The 16,259-nt window shown below is 37.1% G+C and overlaps 1 protein-coding gene across 5 annotated transcripts in view; it reads left to right on the forward strand.

The window, feature by feature from the left end:
* ATP13A3 (ATPase 13A3) overlaps window positions 1-16,259 on the forward strand; it is a 56,093-nt gene that overhangs the window by 30,248 nt on the left and 9,586 nt on the right. For all 5 annotated transcript variants that reach the window (XM_071437744.1, XM_071437743.1, XM_071437747.1 and 2 more), the window contains exons 11-32: window positions 62-193; window positions 1,197-1,376; window positions 3,064-3,221; window positions 3,882-4,070; window positions 4,969-5,030; window positions 5,625-5,775; window positions 5,863-5,979; window positions 7,011-7,028; window positions 7,120-7,273; window positions 7,358-7,478; window positions 8,635-8,759; window positions 9,637-9,815; window positions 10,270-10,392; window positions 10,475-10,554; window positions 11,229-11,271; window positions 11,369-11,478; window positions 12,319-12,415; window positions 13,308-13,380; window positions 14,178-14,355; window positions 15,027-15,214; window positions 15,671-15,759; window positions 15,958-16,038. In XM_071437744.1, coding sequence (XP_071293845.1) covers window positions 62-193; window positions 1,197-1,376; window positions 3,064-3,221; window positions 3,882-4,070; window positions 4,969-5,030; window positions 5,625-5,775; window positions 5,863-5,979; window positions 7,011-7,028; window positions 7,120-7,273; window positions 7,358-7,478; window positions 8,635-8,759; window positions 9,637-9,815; window positions 10,270-10,392; window positions 10,475-10,554; window positions 11,229-11,271; window positions 11,369-11,478; window positions 12,319-12,415; window positions 13,308-13,380; window positions 14,178-14,355; window positions 15,027-15,214; window positions 15,671-15,759; window positions 15,958-16,038 — 2,648 coding nt within the window. The remainder of the gene's footprint in view (window positions 1-61; window positions 194-1,196; window positions 1,377-3,063; window positions 3,222-3,881; window positions 4,071-4,968; window positions 5,031-5,624; window positions 5,776-5,862; window positions 5,980-7,010; window positions 7,029-7,119; window positions 7,274-7,357; window positions 7,479-8,634; window positions 8,760-9,636; window positions 9,816-10,269; window positions 10,393-10,474; window positions 10,555-11,228; window positions 11,272-11,368; window positions 11,479-12,318; window positions 12,416-13,307; window positions 13,381-14,177; window positions 14,356-15,026; window positions 15,215-15,670; window positions 15,760-15,957; window positions 16,039-16,259) is intronic.

A 16,259-nucleotide genomic window follows, 5' to 3' on the forward strand; every position in this document is an offset into this window, starting at 1 on the left:
TTATCAGGTTTTCTAGGTGGTGGCTATTTTCAAGTAAACTTGTTTGTGTTCTAATATTCAGAAATAGAAGAAATCCTTTCCACTGACCTCGTGCCTGGAGACACCATATTGATTCCATCCAACGGGACAATTATGCCCTGTGATGCAGTACTGCTCAGTGGTACTTGCATTGTAAATGAAAGTATGCTAACAGGTAAAGTAAATTTGATACCCAGTGCTGCAGGGCTAAAAGTATTAGCTTATACCTGTGTGCATGCTTACTTGCAGTATGTTTTAGCAGAAGTGGATATGTTTATTTTGTTTGAAATGTGTATGTTCTTACAGTTAGACATGTTGTGAAGTACTTAGGTACTTGTGCCCTGCTTATCTGCAACAGCTACCTAATACTGCTTGGAAACTCCAAAAATGAGTGATTGTTTCTTGTTAAAAAAATTTCTTCTTGATAGTTTGTCTTTCTGCCTCTTAACTTGATGTTCTCAGTGCAGGTCAGAAGCCTGTTTCTTCAGAAATTTTTTTTCCAAACTTTTTAGCTTCTTCCAAAAATGAAGGTAGTGAGTAGAATGTTCTACTGTATTTAAAACCACAAATTATTATCTCAAAATGTGCCTGCATACTCTGAAATCAGGTGTCTGATGTATTTAAAGGACAGCTTCAGTGACTAGGATGGACTTTTTGTTATTCCTAGGATAATCTGTCCAAATTGACAGCCTTTAGGAAATTTTAGTTCAGAGATTGTGTGTTCTGTTGTGTTCAGTTTTTCTGAATATACTTGATCCTCTTGCTGTTGCTGGCAACTGAGTAAAAGTGATTGTTCCCCTAGCTTGAGTACACTTGGTCACCAAAGGAGCTGAGAAAAATCTTCTTTAGCTTCTAGTTTTTCTGAGTAAAGATGGGGGGGATGCTTTTCAGCAAGAGAGGGAAGCTTGTCCTGTTTTTTGTTTTAATGAACTGTGTTTTATATCACAAACTGTGATTTGAAGTAAGGGGCACAGAAGCTCTATAAGGAAGTGAAAGCAATATAAGGAGTTAAATAGCATTTGGGTAAGGTGAGAGACTACCTAATATGCTAAAAGGAAGAAGACTTCCATAAGTCTGCCTGTGCTGGTGAAGTGAGATTATGTTATTCTACTTGTAGTTGTGAATGAAAAAATGCCTGTTCTTCTCTGATCTTGCTTAGAGACTTTCTTTCCTTTAAGGTGAAAGTGTTCCTGTGACAAAGATTAATCTGCCAAATCCTTCAGAATATCCAAAAGCAGTGGGAGATGAGATCTACAGTCCCGAGGTGCACAAGCGGCACACGCTGTTCTGTGGGACCAATGTCATCCAGACCCGCTTCTACACTGGGGAGTTGGTCAAAGCTCTGGTAGTGAGGACAGGTGCTGATTGTTACATTTATCCCATGTTAATGTACTACTCCTCTCTGTAGGTGTGTGTCAACTGGCTGATACTGCTAAACTTGGTAAAGGAATGTACCCCAAATAGCTTGATAAAAGTCTTAAAACAATGATAAAACTAGGTGATGGTCTGAAGATTAACAGTTGGCAAGGAAAAAAGTGAATCAGTCTTCAGCATCAATTTAAAACTTATTTGAATGTGTTTTCATGTCCTTTAGAGGTTTTTTTATAGTGTGTTGGTTGAACTGCATGTGCCTCTTGGAAAAGCTTTGGGTGGATAGTGGAGAGCAGCTGATTTTAGCAGAGTCATTCACAATGCCAAATGTTTTTCTTTACCTATAGTTATTTCAAAATGCATAACATTTACTTAAAAAATAAGTTTGATCTATCTACAGAAATGCTAATTCATATGTTAGAGATCTGGTGTTAAATGTCTATGAAAACCAATTGCACAAGCTAGTATAATTGTGGGATTCTGCTTTACAAAGATAATCTTAAGAAAATTGCCACAAAATAAATGAATGCAAGCTATAATCCAAGGTACAATAAAACAAGTTAGAAGAAATCGGACTGAATTGACTAGACTGCTACTTAAATCAAGATTTCCAACAAATAACTTCATCCTAATTAGCTGTTTCTTCCTCTGGTGTATTCTTTCCACCTTCTGTTAGTCTGCTTTAGCAGTAAAAGTTCTGATTTTTTGTTTTATTCTCTTTCTTGAGGCTTTTATTAGTCTTTTCTTTCAAATAGATATTTTCCTTCCGTTGAACACATCTGCGCTTTAATTATATACATCTGAACTTTTGTTTCTTAAATAAATTCCATGTGCCCAGCAGGTGCGTATGTACAGCAGGGTGAGCCCAAACAGCAACAGAAATGAACTGCTGAAGGCAAGGCCCTGAGCAGGGGCTCAGCCTTTGTGGTGGTGGCTTGCACACTGAAAAGCTGTCAGGGAGCTGTCACTAATGCCAGAAGACCTGGCACTGACATTGAGGTTGTAGTAATAGACTTTGAAGTGTAGGCAGATGAAAAATGTTTTGGGCACACAAAATTGGGCATTAATGTTGGCCTCTTTAAATGTTGAGGCAAAAGTTCAAGGAGGGCCTTGGGATATCAGTTGGTTGTTCAACTGTGAGACCTTTAGAGGGTTAGTCTCCTAGTTTAATTGTCAAAATGCCATCAGGAGGTGCCCTTCTCAGAAGATGACTCCCTGCACTGCAGTTTTTTCTGAATCTTTCATTCTGGCTCTCAAAGGAACTTAAGTAGACTTGCCATTTAAGTATTTGATGTTGGATTCTGAATATCTTAATTTTCTTTTCTGCAAGGACTGGCTTAATTAGACAATAAATATACCCACTAGCTCTGCACTGTGAGGGACAAAATGCAGTACAACAAACTCTGCCAGGCCAAACCATGTGAGGATTTGCTGCTGCTGCAGAGGAGGGGTTTGTTTGCATCAGCTGCATGTCCTTGCTGTAGGAGAAAGGCCCTTAGTATGATGTACACATATAAGTACCTTAATTACAGTATTGCAAAACATCTGCTGTGGATATTGAGAAACAGCTGTAATGAAATTAGTAGCTTAAGGGTTTTATTGAGGTTTTTAATGTATTTTAATAGCTTTCCTTCTGTTTGTATTTTTAATAACTTAGTCCTTTTTTATTTCTAGGCTTTAGTACTGCTAAAGGACAGCTTGTTCGTTCCATACTGTATCCAAAGCCAACTGATTTTAAGCTCTACAGAGATGCCTATTTGTTTCTCCTGTCTCTGGTGGTGGTAGCAGGCTTTGGATTTCTTTACACAATTGTCAATAGCATCTTAAATGAGGTATGTTTTAATTTCTGGTCCAAAACTGCCTTACTTTAGAAAAGGGGTGACCATGACTTCCTTCACACTTCAGATGATGAGAAAGTATTGGATTTAAAGTGGAAATTTTTTTGCTCTATTTTATATCAATAAAATGAGACAAGGTTACTGAGAATAAAATTCAGCACAGAAACAGAATTTGAATATCTTACCGAGAAATTTGAGTTTACCTTGGTTTCTCTTGACCCAACTACTAGATTTTTATCTTTGTTATATGTGAGATTACCATGTGACTTAGAGTTGGGAGAAATAGGATACAGCCCATCTAAACATGCTGCAGGAAAAAAAATCCTTTTCAAGGAATAACCTTATAACTGTTAAGTTTTTTGATTTTTTTTTTTTTTTCTCTCTCAAAAATTTTTGCATTATTCAGCTAATGTTTTAAAGTAATACATTGCCAGGGAGAAAAGTGCAAATTTGAAGTTATGGGTTGTGGACAATTTAGGACTAGATTATTGTGGTTGCTGATGGTGGGTGAAGATTGTGCTAAATTTCTGGGCAATCCAGAACACACTGTACTGGGAAAAACAATGTGTGGGTTTTGCTCTTGGTAGCACATCAGTGGGATAGTGAATGTGTAAGCAGTGAGCTCTTGCTCATTAACTCTGACCTCTGTTGCAGGTTCCAGCTCGTACCATCATCATCGAGTCTCTTGACATTATCACCATCACGGTGCCTCCAGCACTCCCTGCTGCTATGACTGCTGGCATCGTTTATGCACAAAGAAGGTTGAAAAAAATTGGCATCTTCTGCATCAGCCCACAAAGGATAAATATTTGTGGCCAGCTGAATCTTGTGTGTTTTGATAAGGTTAGGTGAATTTTGAACCCTTGCTACCTGAAGGAGCATTGTCTTTGAAAAGGGAGTTTGTATAGATAAAAAGGGAAAACTCATTATTTTTCATGTAAGTTAGATGATTTGTGATCTATTAGCTTCCAGGTATTCGGTGTTTACTATCTGTCAATTCTCCTAATTTAATCTGCTCTAAAAAGTTGTTGTAATTGGGCTTTCTTATCTCAAGACTCCCAAGTCCCACCTTACTACTGGCACCTCAGAAACGTGTGAGTGAAGGCTTACTAAAAACTTTATTTAGCACACAAGCTTCTGAAAAACTCAGGTGTGAAGTCAGACTTTTTCTCATTTTCATTCATTTCAATGAAAAGCTGAGTGAGTGTATTTTGTTGTTATTTATTAACCAAACATGAATGAAAGACAATAATGCTGCTAGCCAGAGTTCTTTGCTTTTGGCTATTTCCTAGATAAAATTTATTTTCCTCATTCGATTTTATCTCAAATAATAAGTATAATAATACTAACTGTATTATTTCAACTGTAAATACATTTCAGTTATTGTTTTAACTATGTAAGATAGTACTTATGGTTTAGTGCCCATTTTCCATTGTCCTCAGTCTCTGAATATTGAGATGATGTGCTATTGTCTTTGGATTTTAAGGGTCTGTTTAATTTGTCCTGTCTCCAGTGAGGAGCATGACTGCTTTGAATATTTTTGAAAGTTATTTACCAGGTTTGGAACTTAATTACTAGCAAAAAGCAAGGGAGATATACTGTATTTTCTGTCCCCAAGTCTTGATTTGTATGTGAAAACAAAAGAAAATTTTTTTAAATAGCTGTTAATTTTTGCTTTGCTGGAAGATAATTTGCTTCTGAAGGCTTTTTCTTTATGCCATGCCCTTGGTCTCTTTTGCAGACTGGCACACTTACTGAGGATGGCTTGGATCTTTGGGGAATTCAGCGGGTGGAAAATGCTCGGTAAGGATGAGCTCGGGGCTGATAGCAAACACGATACTCATGTTGTACTGTAACAGCTTCAGCAGAATAGAATAGAAAATTCAGTGTGAGCTCATATATGTTTACATTTCTGTAATGTGCTGTAGGAATGCCACTTAAACTGTGGCTTAGGTCTAATGGAAGTTACAACTCCCAGCGAAGCTGGGGTAGAATTTTATTCATTAGAGTCTGAGACCTCATCATGGTCAGACTGCAGAACTGTTGCAGGTACTGTTGCATATTTCTTTAATCCTGTCCTCCTAAGCAATGACTTTTCAGGCTGCTAAAATGAATTAGCTTAGCTAATTAAATTAAGTACTAAGTGATAAGAGGGCTTTGTATGAGAGATCAAACTTGACAGGGAAGGAATGAACACTGAGTGTTTGAAGGAGGAAAAAGTTGTGATAGTTTCTGAAGATTCCAACCCAGAGTCTTAATTTGTTTTCTGTGATGTGTGAAAACACAAGTGAAGGGACTTGTGCAGTCAATTTTCTTCTGTTAATCTAAACAAACCTTTTGAAGTGGCTCATAATAAATAATTATAGTGCTAAGTATATTATTACTTCATTGTTTCAGTTTCCTTTTGCCGGAAGAGAGGGCTTGCAGTGAGAGCTTGCTGAAGTCTGAGTTTGTTGCTTGCATGGCAACTTGTCATTCCCTTACAAAAATTGAAGGGGTGCTTTCTGGGGATCCACTTGATTTGAAGATGTTTGAAGCAATAGGATGGGTAAGTGCCTTTTTCCCCCTGAATATTGCATTATGAGCAAGTCAAAGTTAATGAATGTATAAATTAGCTGATTTTTTTTTAATGCAGATTTTAGAAGAAGCAACTGAAGAGGAAACAGCCCTTCATAATCGAATCATGCCAACAGTGGTTCGACCTTCAAAACAACTTTCCCCAGAATCCAAGCAAGCAACAGATCAAGAAATGGTATAAAAATTCAAAACAATTGATTTGAGTTAAAGAAACACATTTTACTGTATGCTGAGGTTCTGGCTGATAAAATTGAAATTCGATCAGAACTGTGAGGGTTTTGATGGCAAAAATGCAACAAACATGTTTAAACCATTGTTGAAGGTAGTGATTCAGTATATGCCCCTTTCAAGGAGAGCAAAGTGAGTGTCAGCATTATTGCCTTTACTGATTGGTTAAAAAGTACAGTAATGCTTTTTGAGCTTATGCCTTTTAATATTGGTATGTTACCAAATTCTTACATTTTAATGAAATGCTTAGGTGTGCTCACCTTGCAGTTTCAGTTAAAACAATAATTTGTTAATGTCACTGTGTGGTGTGGAATTCTTGCCACTCTGGTACCTTAGAGATAATATTAAGTGCTGAGTAAAAAAAAAATGTACTTAGCAAATATAAAAGTTTCTTCTAGCTGTATTTTGAAGTATTTTTAAATATTTCACAAAGGGAAATTTTAAGCATGTGAGTGTATATCCAGATTATCACAGAGTAGGGTAGTGGAAGGGTATAACAAGTCAGTACATTTGTATGAGTTGTATTTTGTAGTAGATAGAACTGTCTTTCTTTTGTTCAGAGCTCCGTGTACGTGCACAGTAATTTCTGTGCAGTAGTTGACATCTGAACATTCTTGCAACTTAGTACATTATTTTTTGGAGGGACATACTTAATAATAATGTGGCCTCATTCTGAAACACCATAGTACTTCAGTCATTTACAAAGGCTAAACAGACATTTTGAACTGTGAAAGATCTTGGAAATTCTAATCATCAAATCAAGCTTTACAATTCTACTATGTCTCACTTAAAGTAAAGGATACTAAACAGATGCAGTATATTTATATTCAGCTTTTATGAAATCCATTAAAAATACAATATAACTTGATACGAAGAATGCTGTGCAGTTTCATTTACTGATTTGTGTTGAAATAGTTTGTAGCTGAAGAAATACTCAAAGTTGATATTTAGAGTGACTGTATATTTTTTGTTTTTCAGGAGTTGTTTGAGCTGTCGGTAAGTATACTTTTTCATTTGGCACATGCCTCTTTTTCTGAAGATGCATGTGGATGTAACCCTTCTGTTCCTTCCTTCCTGTCTGACACAGACTGGGTATGAAATTGGAATCGTGCGCCAGTTTCCATTTTCCTCAGTGCTGCAGCGCATGTGTGTGATAGCCAGGGTTCTAGGGGAAAAGAGAATGGATGCTTACATGAAAGGTGCCCCAGAAGTGATTGCCAGCTTGTGTAAGCAGGAAACAGGTAAAGGAGCAGATTGTTTTTATTTCTTCTAAAGCTCAGCTGAAATATGAATATTTTAATAACTCAAAACTTGATCTTTTAAAGTTCCTGTTGACTTTGAGCGTGTCCTGGAAGAATACACTAAGCAGGGCTTCCGAGTTATTGCTCTTGCTCACAGAAAACTGGAGTCTAAGCTTACGTGGCACAAAGTCCAGACTATTAGCAGGTAAGACTGACTTTACTCTTTTAATAAGAGACTTTACAAGCTGCATGCTTTGAATTAATATGTAATGTGTATTTTTGTTTAAATCAATTACTACTCTTCTTTAGCTTTTTTCTGTCTTGGCATACATAGCTCTGTACATCCTTTAGCTGTGCCCTGGACACACAAGATAAGGAAGTTTTTTTCTGCAATGAAGTGAATTCCGAGGATGAGCTTTAAGCTGGAAATGAACTGGAATATTATTTTCATTATGTCTGATTTACATTATTGTGGCAGAAATCCTCATCTGATTTCTTTACTTGCACATACTTATCTCTTCTATGTTTATTGAGGATAATGGCAAGTAGTGGAAATCCTCCTATGCATGTTTGATGCAGTTTCCTGGTCTCCTAAAGGCAGCATGTCCATTTTCTCATTGCAGAGGTTTGAAAGGTAGAAAGGTTTCTTCCTTCAAAGAGTAGCACCTCCTGTGAATTATTTATCAGCTGAATCTAGTTTTGTGGATAATGTCATCTTTCCCACAGTGCTTGAATGTGTAGCACAGCTATGAAAATGCCAACTTTGGCTGTGTTCTTCTGTATCAGCCCTATGTGCAAGGTGAACATTTGGCAAAGCAGAGAAATGAGTTTTCCTGTTTCAGTTGTGAAAGTCTACAATAGTAGTAGAATACCCAAGACCTGTAAATGTAAACCAAAGGGAATTCGTTTCTCTGCATAATTAACTAGTGCCTATAATCTTACATGCCTTTGTAATTATGTGGTAGCTTTTATCTTAAGGTTCAGTTAAATTGGAAAATAGAGATGTGTACTCCAAACATATCTTAATATTTGGCCTGTGAATGCAGTTAGTTTCAGAGCAGGTTTTCTAGCTATAACCTATTTGAGACTAATTTCCTTTAGAAAGCATTCTCATGGAAGAAACTGAAAATTGTCCTTGACAGGAAGCAACATATTCTCACACTGGTTTTCAAATAAAACAAGGGAAATAAGTATAAATTATTGTGATGATATCATTCACATCACTTTTTATAAAGCAAATTACTTTATGGTTAAAAATACACATTCCTCTTTACTTTGATAAGCAGAAAATCAGGCTTTTAAAGCTGCATCTAATAATTGTAAATCTTAAAATCTTCTCTTCCTTGTCTCTTTTTCATCAGAGATGCTATTGAAAGCAACATGGATTTTATGGGGTTAATTATAATGCAAAACAAGTTAAAGCAAGAAACCCCTGCTGTACTTGAAGATTTGCATAAAGCCAACATTCGCACTGTCATGGTTACAGGTTAGCATGTAAACATTGGTACTCAAAGATCCATCTCTTTCTTGTTTTAATTATGTGTATGAAGTCAAATATTAGTGTCAGTGGGTTTACACTGTGTTTATAGCAACGGGAAGTTTAGAAACTTGTGAAAATATTCAGACTCCAAATTTTTCTTTTTGGGTGCAAGTTGCTTTGGTAAGTCGGAGAAACCAGAAGAGGCTTTAATTGAACTTTGTAGCTTCTTCTCCCTAGCTCCAAGTATACAGTACTCAATACTGAATTGGAGGATGAAACCCCTTAAAAGTCTTCCAAATCAGGCTAAGTGGAAGTCCTAGTCTAATTTTATGACTGAATTTGCTTTGAGCAGGAGGTTGGACTGGATGTCCTGATGTTCCCTACCATTTTGATTTATACTATGAAAAGTCACTTTGTATTGGATTTTTTCTGGGAACATGACTTAGGTCCTTGTAAGCATTCTAGATGTCTGTGCTCAGTGTTTTTTATACATTATATGTTTGCTTTTTAAATCACAGGTGTTGTGATTTTGGAATGTTTTGCTAGGCTAACAATACAGCTCTGTGTTTGCATGTTCTATGACTGTAAAATCAGTATTTTAAATGGCTGCCTGTTTTCTGCCTGATTTTCCATATACACTAAGATTTGGTCAATCAGAGATCTTTATAGCTCCAAGCAGCAGACAAAATTTCTAGAGGAGGGGGTTTACCTGGGGGTTTGAATGTTGTCTGTAGGCTTGGTTTGCTCTGAAGTTGGCACTGGTATGTGGGGCAGTCCTCATAGTTCTGTACAGGCTTTGTTAGCTTTTCTCTTACAGAGAATGTCAACTTATGATTGTGATTCTTTTCTGACTGAAACCCTTTAAAATACAATTGTTTAACAGGGGATAACATGTTAACTGCTATCTCTGTGGCCAGAGACTGTGGAATGATTCTACCTCAGGATAAGGTCATTATTGCTGAAGCACTACCTCCAAAGGATGGGCAGGCTGCCAGGATCAACTGGCATTATGCAGATACCCTCGCAAAATGCACTAGTTCATCACCAGCCATAAACTCAGAGGTAATGGTCATATTATGCATATATATTAGAATGTAAGCTGTTAGTTTTACTGTTCTTTTTTTGTTATTCCATTAAATAGTAAATCTGCTGTTAAATGTCAGTTCAGCATTGATATACTGGTTAACTTTCAGATCTTCAAATATCAAAGACTAGTAAAGCAGCTGGGGGAGGTAGTTTTTCAACTGTGATACGACATTCGACATTTCACTTGACAGGGTTTTTTTCCCCAACATTTCAATCTGTGATGAAAACTTCTCTAGCTGCTTGTAGTTGAAACATTAAGCTACATTTTCTTAGTAATACGTAAGTGTTTTTATTCTATGAGGTTTTTTTTTTCAAATGACCTTCTTATAAACCTACTCATCTCTAGGAATACCCCTCTGAGTATTAGCTTGAAATGGCAAGGTATCTGTGTAAATCCATTACAGCTAGAGTATTAAACTACTTTTGATAGGATATTCCAGTTAAATTGGTCCATGAGAGCCTTGAGGATCTCCAGATGACAAAATACCATTTTGCAATGAATGGGAAGTCATTTGCAGTGATTTTGGAACATTTTCAGGACCTGGTACCCAAGGTGAGCATTTCACTTGAGTATGGGCACTTTCAGTGGTGAGGAGCCTTTGCCCTGTGAGCATTAAGCATCTCCTGTCTTGCAGCTCGTGCTACATGGCACCGTGTTTGCTCGCATGGCACCTGATCAGAAAACTCAGCTGGTGGAAGCTTTACAAAATGTAGAGTAAGTATTTGCTTAAGCATAGAAATCAAGAGGGTTCAATGTGTCTGGTTTGATAGGAGACAAAAATTATGCATGCTGCTAGCTGTTTTGCCTAAAGAAAAATGCTGGGCTGAGAGAACTCCTTGTGTTGATAAATCAGCCTATTAGCTGATCTAAGAGAATGAGAGTAGTACCATCTGCTGGCTATTTGGGAAAGTTTCAGACTTTTAGTGAAGTTTTAAATGAGGAATATGTGCATAAACTCACTGACATATTTTATAAATGCAGTTGCTTGGTTTATGAAACAAGCCCATCAAATGTCTTCTGTGTATTACAGAAGTATTATCACGATGACTTCTGTTTACATTGGTCAATATGTGACTGGTGTCAGGCCTTGCAGCTTTACAAAATATTACAGAAGAGTCATTGCCTAGAGCAAAGATTCTTTAGACCACATTGGGATGATAGTTAGTTAACCATTATTGCTTTGATTGACCTGTCATTGTCATACTACTTTTCTATCTACTTCCTTATATGTATAACAGCTACAGAAATTGATTTCAGCGTTAATGATCACCCATTGTTATGCAAACCCTGAATAACTCAAAGTAATATAGAAGTAATTAATGAAATAAGCTAAATGGATCATGGTTGGAGAATGGTCCAGAATGCTGATATCTGTTTGCTTTTTATAGTTACTATGTGGGCATGTGTGGAGATGGAGCAAATGACTGTGGGGTAAGTATATTTTTATTTTCCATACAGAACCATTCAGTTAAATGGTACAGCTGAAGGCAAGTTCTAAAATGGTCTCTATTTCAATGTTACCTGGCAGGCACTGAAGAGGGCACACGGTGGTATATCTCTGTCTGAGCTTGAGGCTTCTGTGGCATCACCATTCACTTCCAGGACACCCAGTATTTCCTGTGTGCCAAAGCTGATCAGGTAATGCCACTGACTGTGGACTTAAAAGTGTCTGTGTAACTCATTTTGCATGCTCTATTTTAGTATATATTTGATGCTGCAGGAAACCAGTGTGAATTACAGAACAATACATACATTTTAGTGGTTCTGTTTCTTTACTGAAGGTACTCAGGGCAAAACCCTGCCATAGCATGATTTAATATTTTGTTGTAAAATCCTTTGCCCATGTAAAGTTAATTTTTCAAAGCATGACCAAGCTTCTACACATTAGTCTTTAATTTTGTCTTAGTCACTTTGCTAGTTTCCATAAAGGCTGTGTGTAATTGCAAGCAGTAAAAATCTTCAGATAATTGCCCCGCACCATACAAAGTAGAAGACAAATTCTCTAAATAGGGTTTGACCAATATTTTGACTCTAGAATTAGAAATTAGGTAATGATTTTGATAAAGGTCAGCCAAAGAAGAATCTAGGGGTCTGTGGGGAACTAATGAAGTAATGCATTATCAGAAACATTTCTGAAGTCAGCAGCCTTGTGGCTAACTGTGTTTATTCAGTCCATGCAGTAAACTAATGCTTCATAGATGCTTGTGTAAAAAGACATTCATTTAAAAACCTCTGTTGAAAAACCACATGAAATCCACAGAGGACTGAAGTTAGGTGGTGGCTGAGTTCAGAAGACATACCCACAACTTGATATTGGGGGAAGTGTACCATTCTGGCTCCTGTTTTTCTCATGTCTGTAGCCTAATGTCCCTCAAGGGGTTTGCTGGTGTGTTTAATTGCAGCTAACATTTTAGTAGGCAGAACTGAACTGCTTGCACAGAAAGCTTTGTAGTTACATGATTGCATCTGTTTTGACAGGGAAGGCCGTGCTGCTTTAGTAACTTCCTTCTGTGTGTTCAAATTCATGGCATTATACAGCATCATCCAGTACATCACTGTTACTTTGCTGTATTCTGTAAGTATTCTGTCAATACCTATGCAGTCTCAGCATAATTCAGAGATTTGAAAGTTGATAGATATTTAATGCAAATTATTGCAAGTCCCTTTGAGTACAACGTATGCATTCAAAAATACATTTAGACTGAAAGTGTTGTTAGTATTATGGGGTTTTTTTTCATATTAACTGTACAAAATACATGGTAGTATCTGTTTAGAAAAGGCAATAACCAGTGGCTGAGAAAAGAAAGTCTCTACAGTAGGAAGACCAAATAAGCATATATACAAAGCAAAAATACAGGTTTCAATTCTTTAAAAATTTTCAGCATTTTGAAATAGCCTAACTTATTTTAAAGGGCAATGAATTCATTTTATGTTAGAATTTAAAGAAACTGGAAGTACTGATTCAGCTGGGGGCGGGGGGGAAGCAAAATGGAATGTTTCCTGTTAATATGATTGGTTTCACAATAGTGGCATGTGGTAGAAATCCTGTATTTTAATTTGTATTCTGAGCAAGTTAAAGGTGCAGAGTATTAAAGGACCTTTGAGGTGGAAATTTTCACAGCTGTATGAGTACATAGTAAGGCCATGGTGTTTAAAGAGCTTTAGGCCTAAGCTGTGATTGCATTGGAATGTAAGATTCAATAATATCATTTTGATTAGGAACAAATTTCAATTACAAGTAGCTTGTCCATCTTGAAAAGGAAATTGTTTCATACTGTAATACTTCAGGAATTATTCTGTGAATTGTAGAGTATTCAGGACTCCTCCTGCAGGTCAAGGAGGCCAGTTTGACAGGACACTCTCTTGTTTATAGAGGGAAATTCAAAGAATGAATGTGTAAAAGTGTCAGTATAAATTTTTTGTGGTGTGAAGAAATTACCAATCTTTCATTTGTTGTTTCTCTCCAGATCCTGAGCAATTTGGGAGATTTCCAGTTTCTCTTCATTGATTTGGCAATCATTTTGGTGGTTGTCTTCACTAGTAAGTTCTGTACTGAATTACCATTGTGGCTTCTGTGAACCACTTTTTGCTTGGTCAGATTTTCTTTAATATCTAATTACATATGGTTTTGAGAAAACACTGTGACATACAGTGAAGATGTTATTACTATTACATCTATGCATTAAGAAACCCAAACCACACTGTGTACTGAATTAGATTCATCTGAAATTTGTGAAATGTCCTAAAACAAGAAGCAGGTCGTGGGCATGATCTTGGGGAACTAATTCTTCACAGTACAGGAAGCTGGTGTTGGAATAACAGGAGCCATTGCAATATCATCTTGCTCAAATATTTTGATTCCTTGCATTCTTACTTTGAACTTCTGTCCACAAAATGTTACACTCAAAGTATTGCCTGGTGAAACATTTGATTTCACATACATGCCTAGCATTTAATTCACTGGCTAACAGTAGAATTCCATGTTCAAATTTAATAGAAACATCTTAATTGAAGCAATGGCAGTCCAAAAGTGAGGAGGCAAGCTGTAAGTCCTTGGAGACAAAGGGAATTTGGCCAGACACTACTAATTCCTTAAGTCTGATGGCTGCTGCTGTCCCCTGCTATGCTGTGCTGCTGGGGAACCAGCCTGTAGAAGGCACTGTGGTGTTGTTCTAGGGTTCTATGGTTTTTTCCAAGTGGTTTCACATTTGCAGTTCTGGACTAAATTTTAAAGTGATGTCATGAGCAAGCCATTCTAATCCCACAGAATGTGAACAGGATAACTCTTGAAAACCATAATGATGCAATGTGTCATTTGTTTTTTGTTCTCTCTGCAGTGAGTCTGAACCCTGCTTGGACAGAGCTTGTTGCACGAAGGCCTCCATCAGGTCTTATCTCAGGTCCACTTCTGTGTTCCGTGTTGTCTCAGATCATCATCTGCCTTGCTTTCCAAACCTTGGGGTTCTTTTGGGTCAAACAGCAGTCCTGGTACGAGCCCTGGACACCAGACTCTGAGTAAGTGTTTCAGTGGCTCTGTGCAGGATACAGTAGTGATTGGAAAGCTATAGGCAATAATGCTCTCTTCTTTCTTAACCCCCCCTCCCCGTAGGCACTTTGAAAATAAAGCTTTTGTATTGCAGCTTGTAAGTCTGCTGATTTTCTGTGAAAAAATATATGGGGCTACCCACTGGCTGAAAAACAAAAATTGGGTCAGAGTCTGATGGCTTGGTCTAATGACTTTTCTGCTTTGAGACAGTTGAGGTAGAAATTTGAAATTTATGGTTCAGATCTATTCTATCTCTTTCATATTATAAAGCTTTGCTTTTCTGTTAGAGTTACAGTAAATCAAATTCATATTTTTGAAAATAAAGAGGTGTTTTAATTTTATTTTTTTAGATTGCAGTATTTCCTTACCTGTCTCTTAAGTCTGTCTACAATGATAGTTTTTAAACAGTTTATGTAGAAAATTTACAAACTGGCAGCATAAAAGAACTTGTAGCTTTGAATTCACAAAAATTGCCACCTCCCTGCCACAGTTTTGAGTTACTTCTTACTACCTGTAATATGGTCTCAAGTTTAAGCTTTTTTACTACTGTAGCAATTTGTTCTGTCATTATTTTTTGTAGATAAGTGGGCCCTATTTGCCTCTTCTCCATAACTCAGTGTTCAATGTTTTTGTGTTGCAGTGCATGTAATGTGTTGGACGCCCAGAACACCAGCTCTGCACACCATGGGAATGAGACTATTCACGATGAACATTACATTAAAAATTATGAAAACACAACTTTGTTTTTTATATCCAGCTTTCAGTACCTCATAGTGGCAATTGTCTTTTCTAAAGGAAAGCCCTTTAGACAACCATGCTACAAAAATTGTAAGTCCTTTCTTAGTATATACAGTTCCAAATAAAATTCCCAAGTGACTGTGCACTTGTTGACAATTCTGTTGTGCCACTTCAGAAGCAGTAGTGTTGCTAGCATATCATAGTGGAGTTATCCTCTCATACTCACAGCTAGAAATAAGGAAATATTGAAGTGTATAGAGAAATTTGTGTTAATAGTTGCTTAATTTGTAGACATGTATGTGTGTGTATATTTCAACTCCACAAGTGAGCCACTGAGGAGTCAGGCCTTCTCTCTCTTTATGGCTATCAGCACTAGTATTGCCCCAATATCAGCAACTAGTATTGCCCCAATTTGCCTGGAAGGGGTTTAGGGGGAGAAGAGAGTTTGTTTCCAGGCAGTAATGAACTCATGATACATATTAAAACTGTGTAAAACTCTCGATTGTGAGATGGTCCAATTAAAACATTTTTTTTCTTTTTTTACAGTTCTGTTTGTTTTATCTGTTATAGTTCTTTATGTCTTCATATTTTTCATCATGTTGCATCCTATTGAACCTATCGATGAATTTCTTGAGGTAAGAGTCAGCAGATCTCGGGTGTGTCAGCTTCCTCAGGGGACTGGTGGGGGCTGCCTTTGGGGCAAGCATGAGCCCTGCAGAGCTTTAGCTTCACATCACTGGGTGGGGAAGGGAGAATTTATAATGCTGAGTCTGTTTTGGATGTGTGTTTGCTTCACACGTGTGTTTCTAACCTCTGGGAACTTGTTTCCACAGCTTGTGTGTGTGCCACCAGAGTGGCGCCTAAGAATTGTCATCATTGTTATTCTAAATGCACTTGTGTCTGTGCTGACAGAGGTAAGAAATCCACATGGGAAAAATACTTCTTTTTTAAATGCTTCTTTTTGCAGGGTTTGTCTTTTATTTAGATCACTCTTCACAGCATGCCAGTATGAGTGGCTGCTGTTTTCTTGTTAAGTGTGTATTTCTACAAATGTCCTTGTAAGCTAGATTTAAGGTGTCAAGACTTTCTGTGTCTAAAGTGTAACTTTAAAATCTTTTTTATTAAAAAATTGGGG

The sequence above is a fragment of the Agelaius tricolor genome, unplaced genomic scaffold (genome assembly GCF_023055355.1).
Source record: "Agelaius tricolor isolate 1412-34295 unplaced genomic scaffold, bAgeTri1.0.p SCAF_12, whole genome shotgun sequence".
NCBI lineage: Eukaryota > Metazoa > Chordata > Aves > Passeriformes > Icteridae > Agelaius > Agelaius tricolor.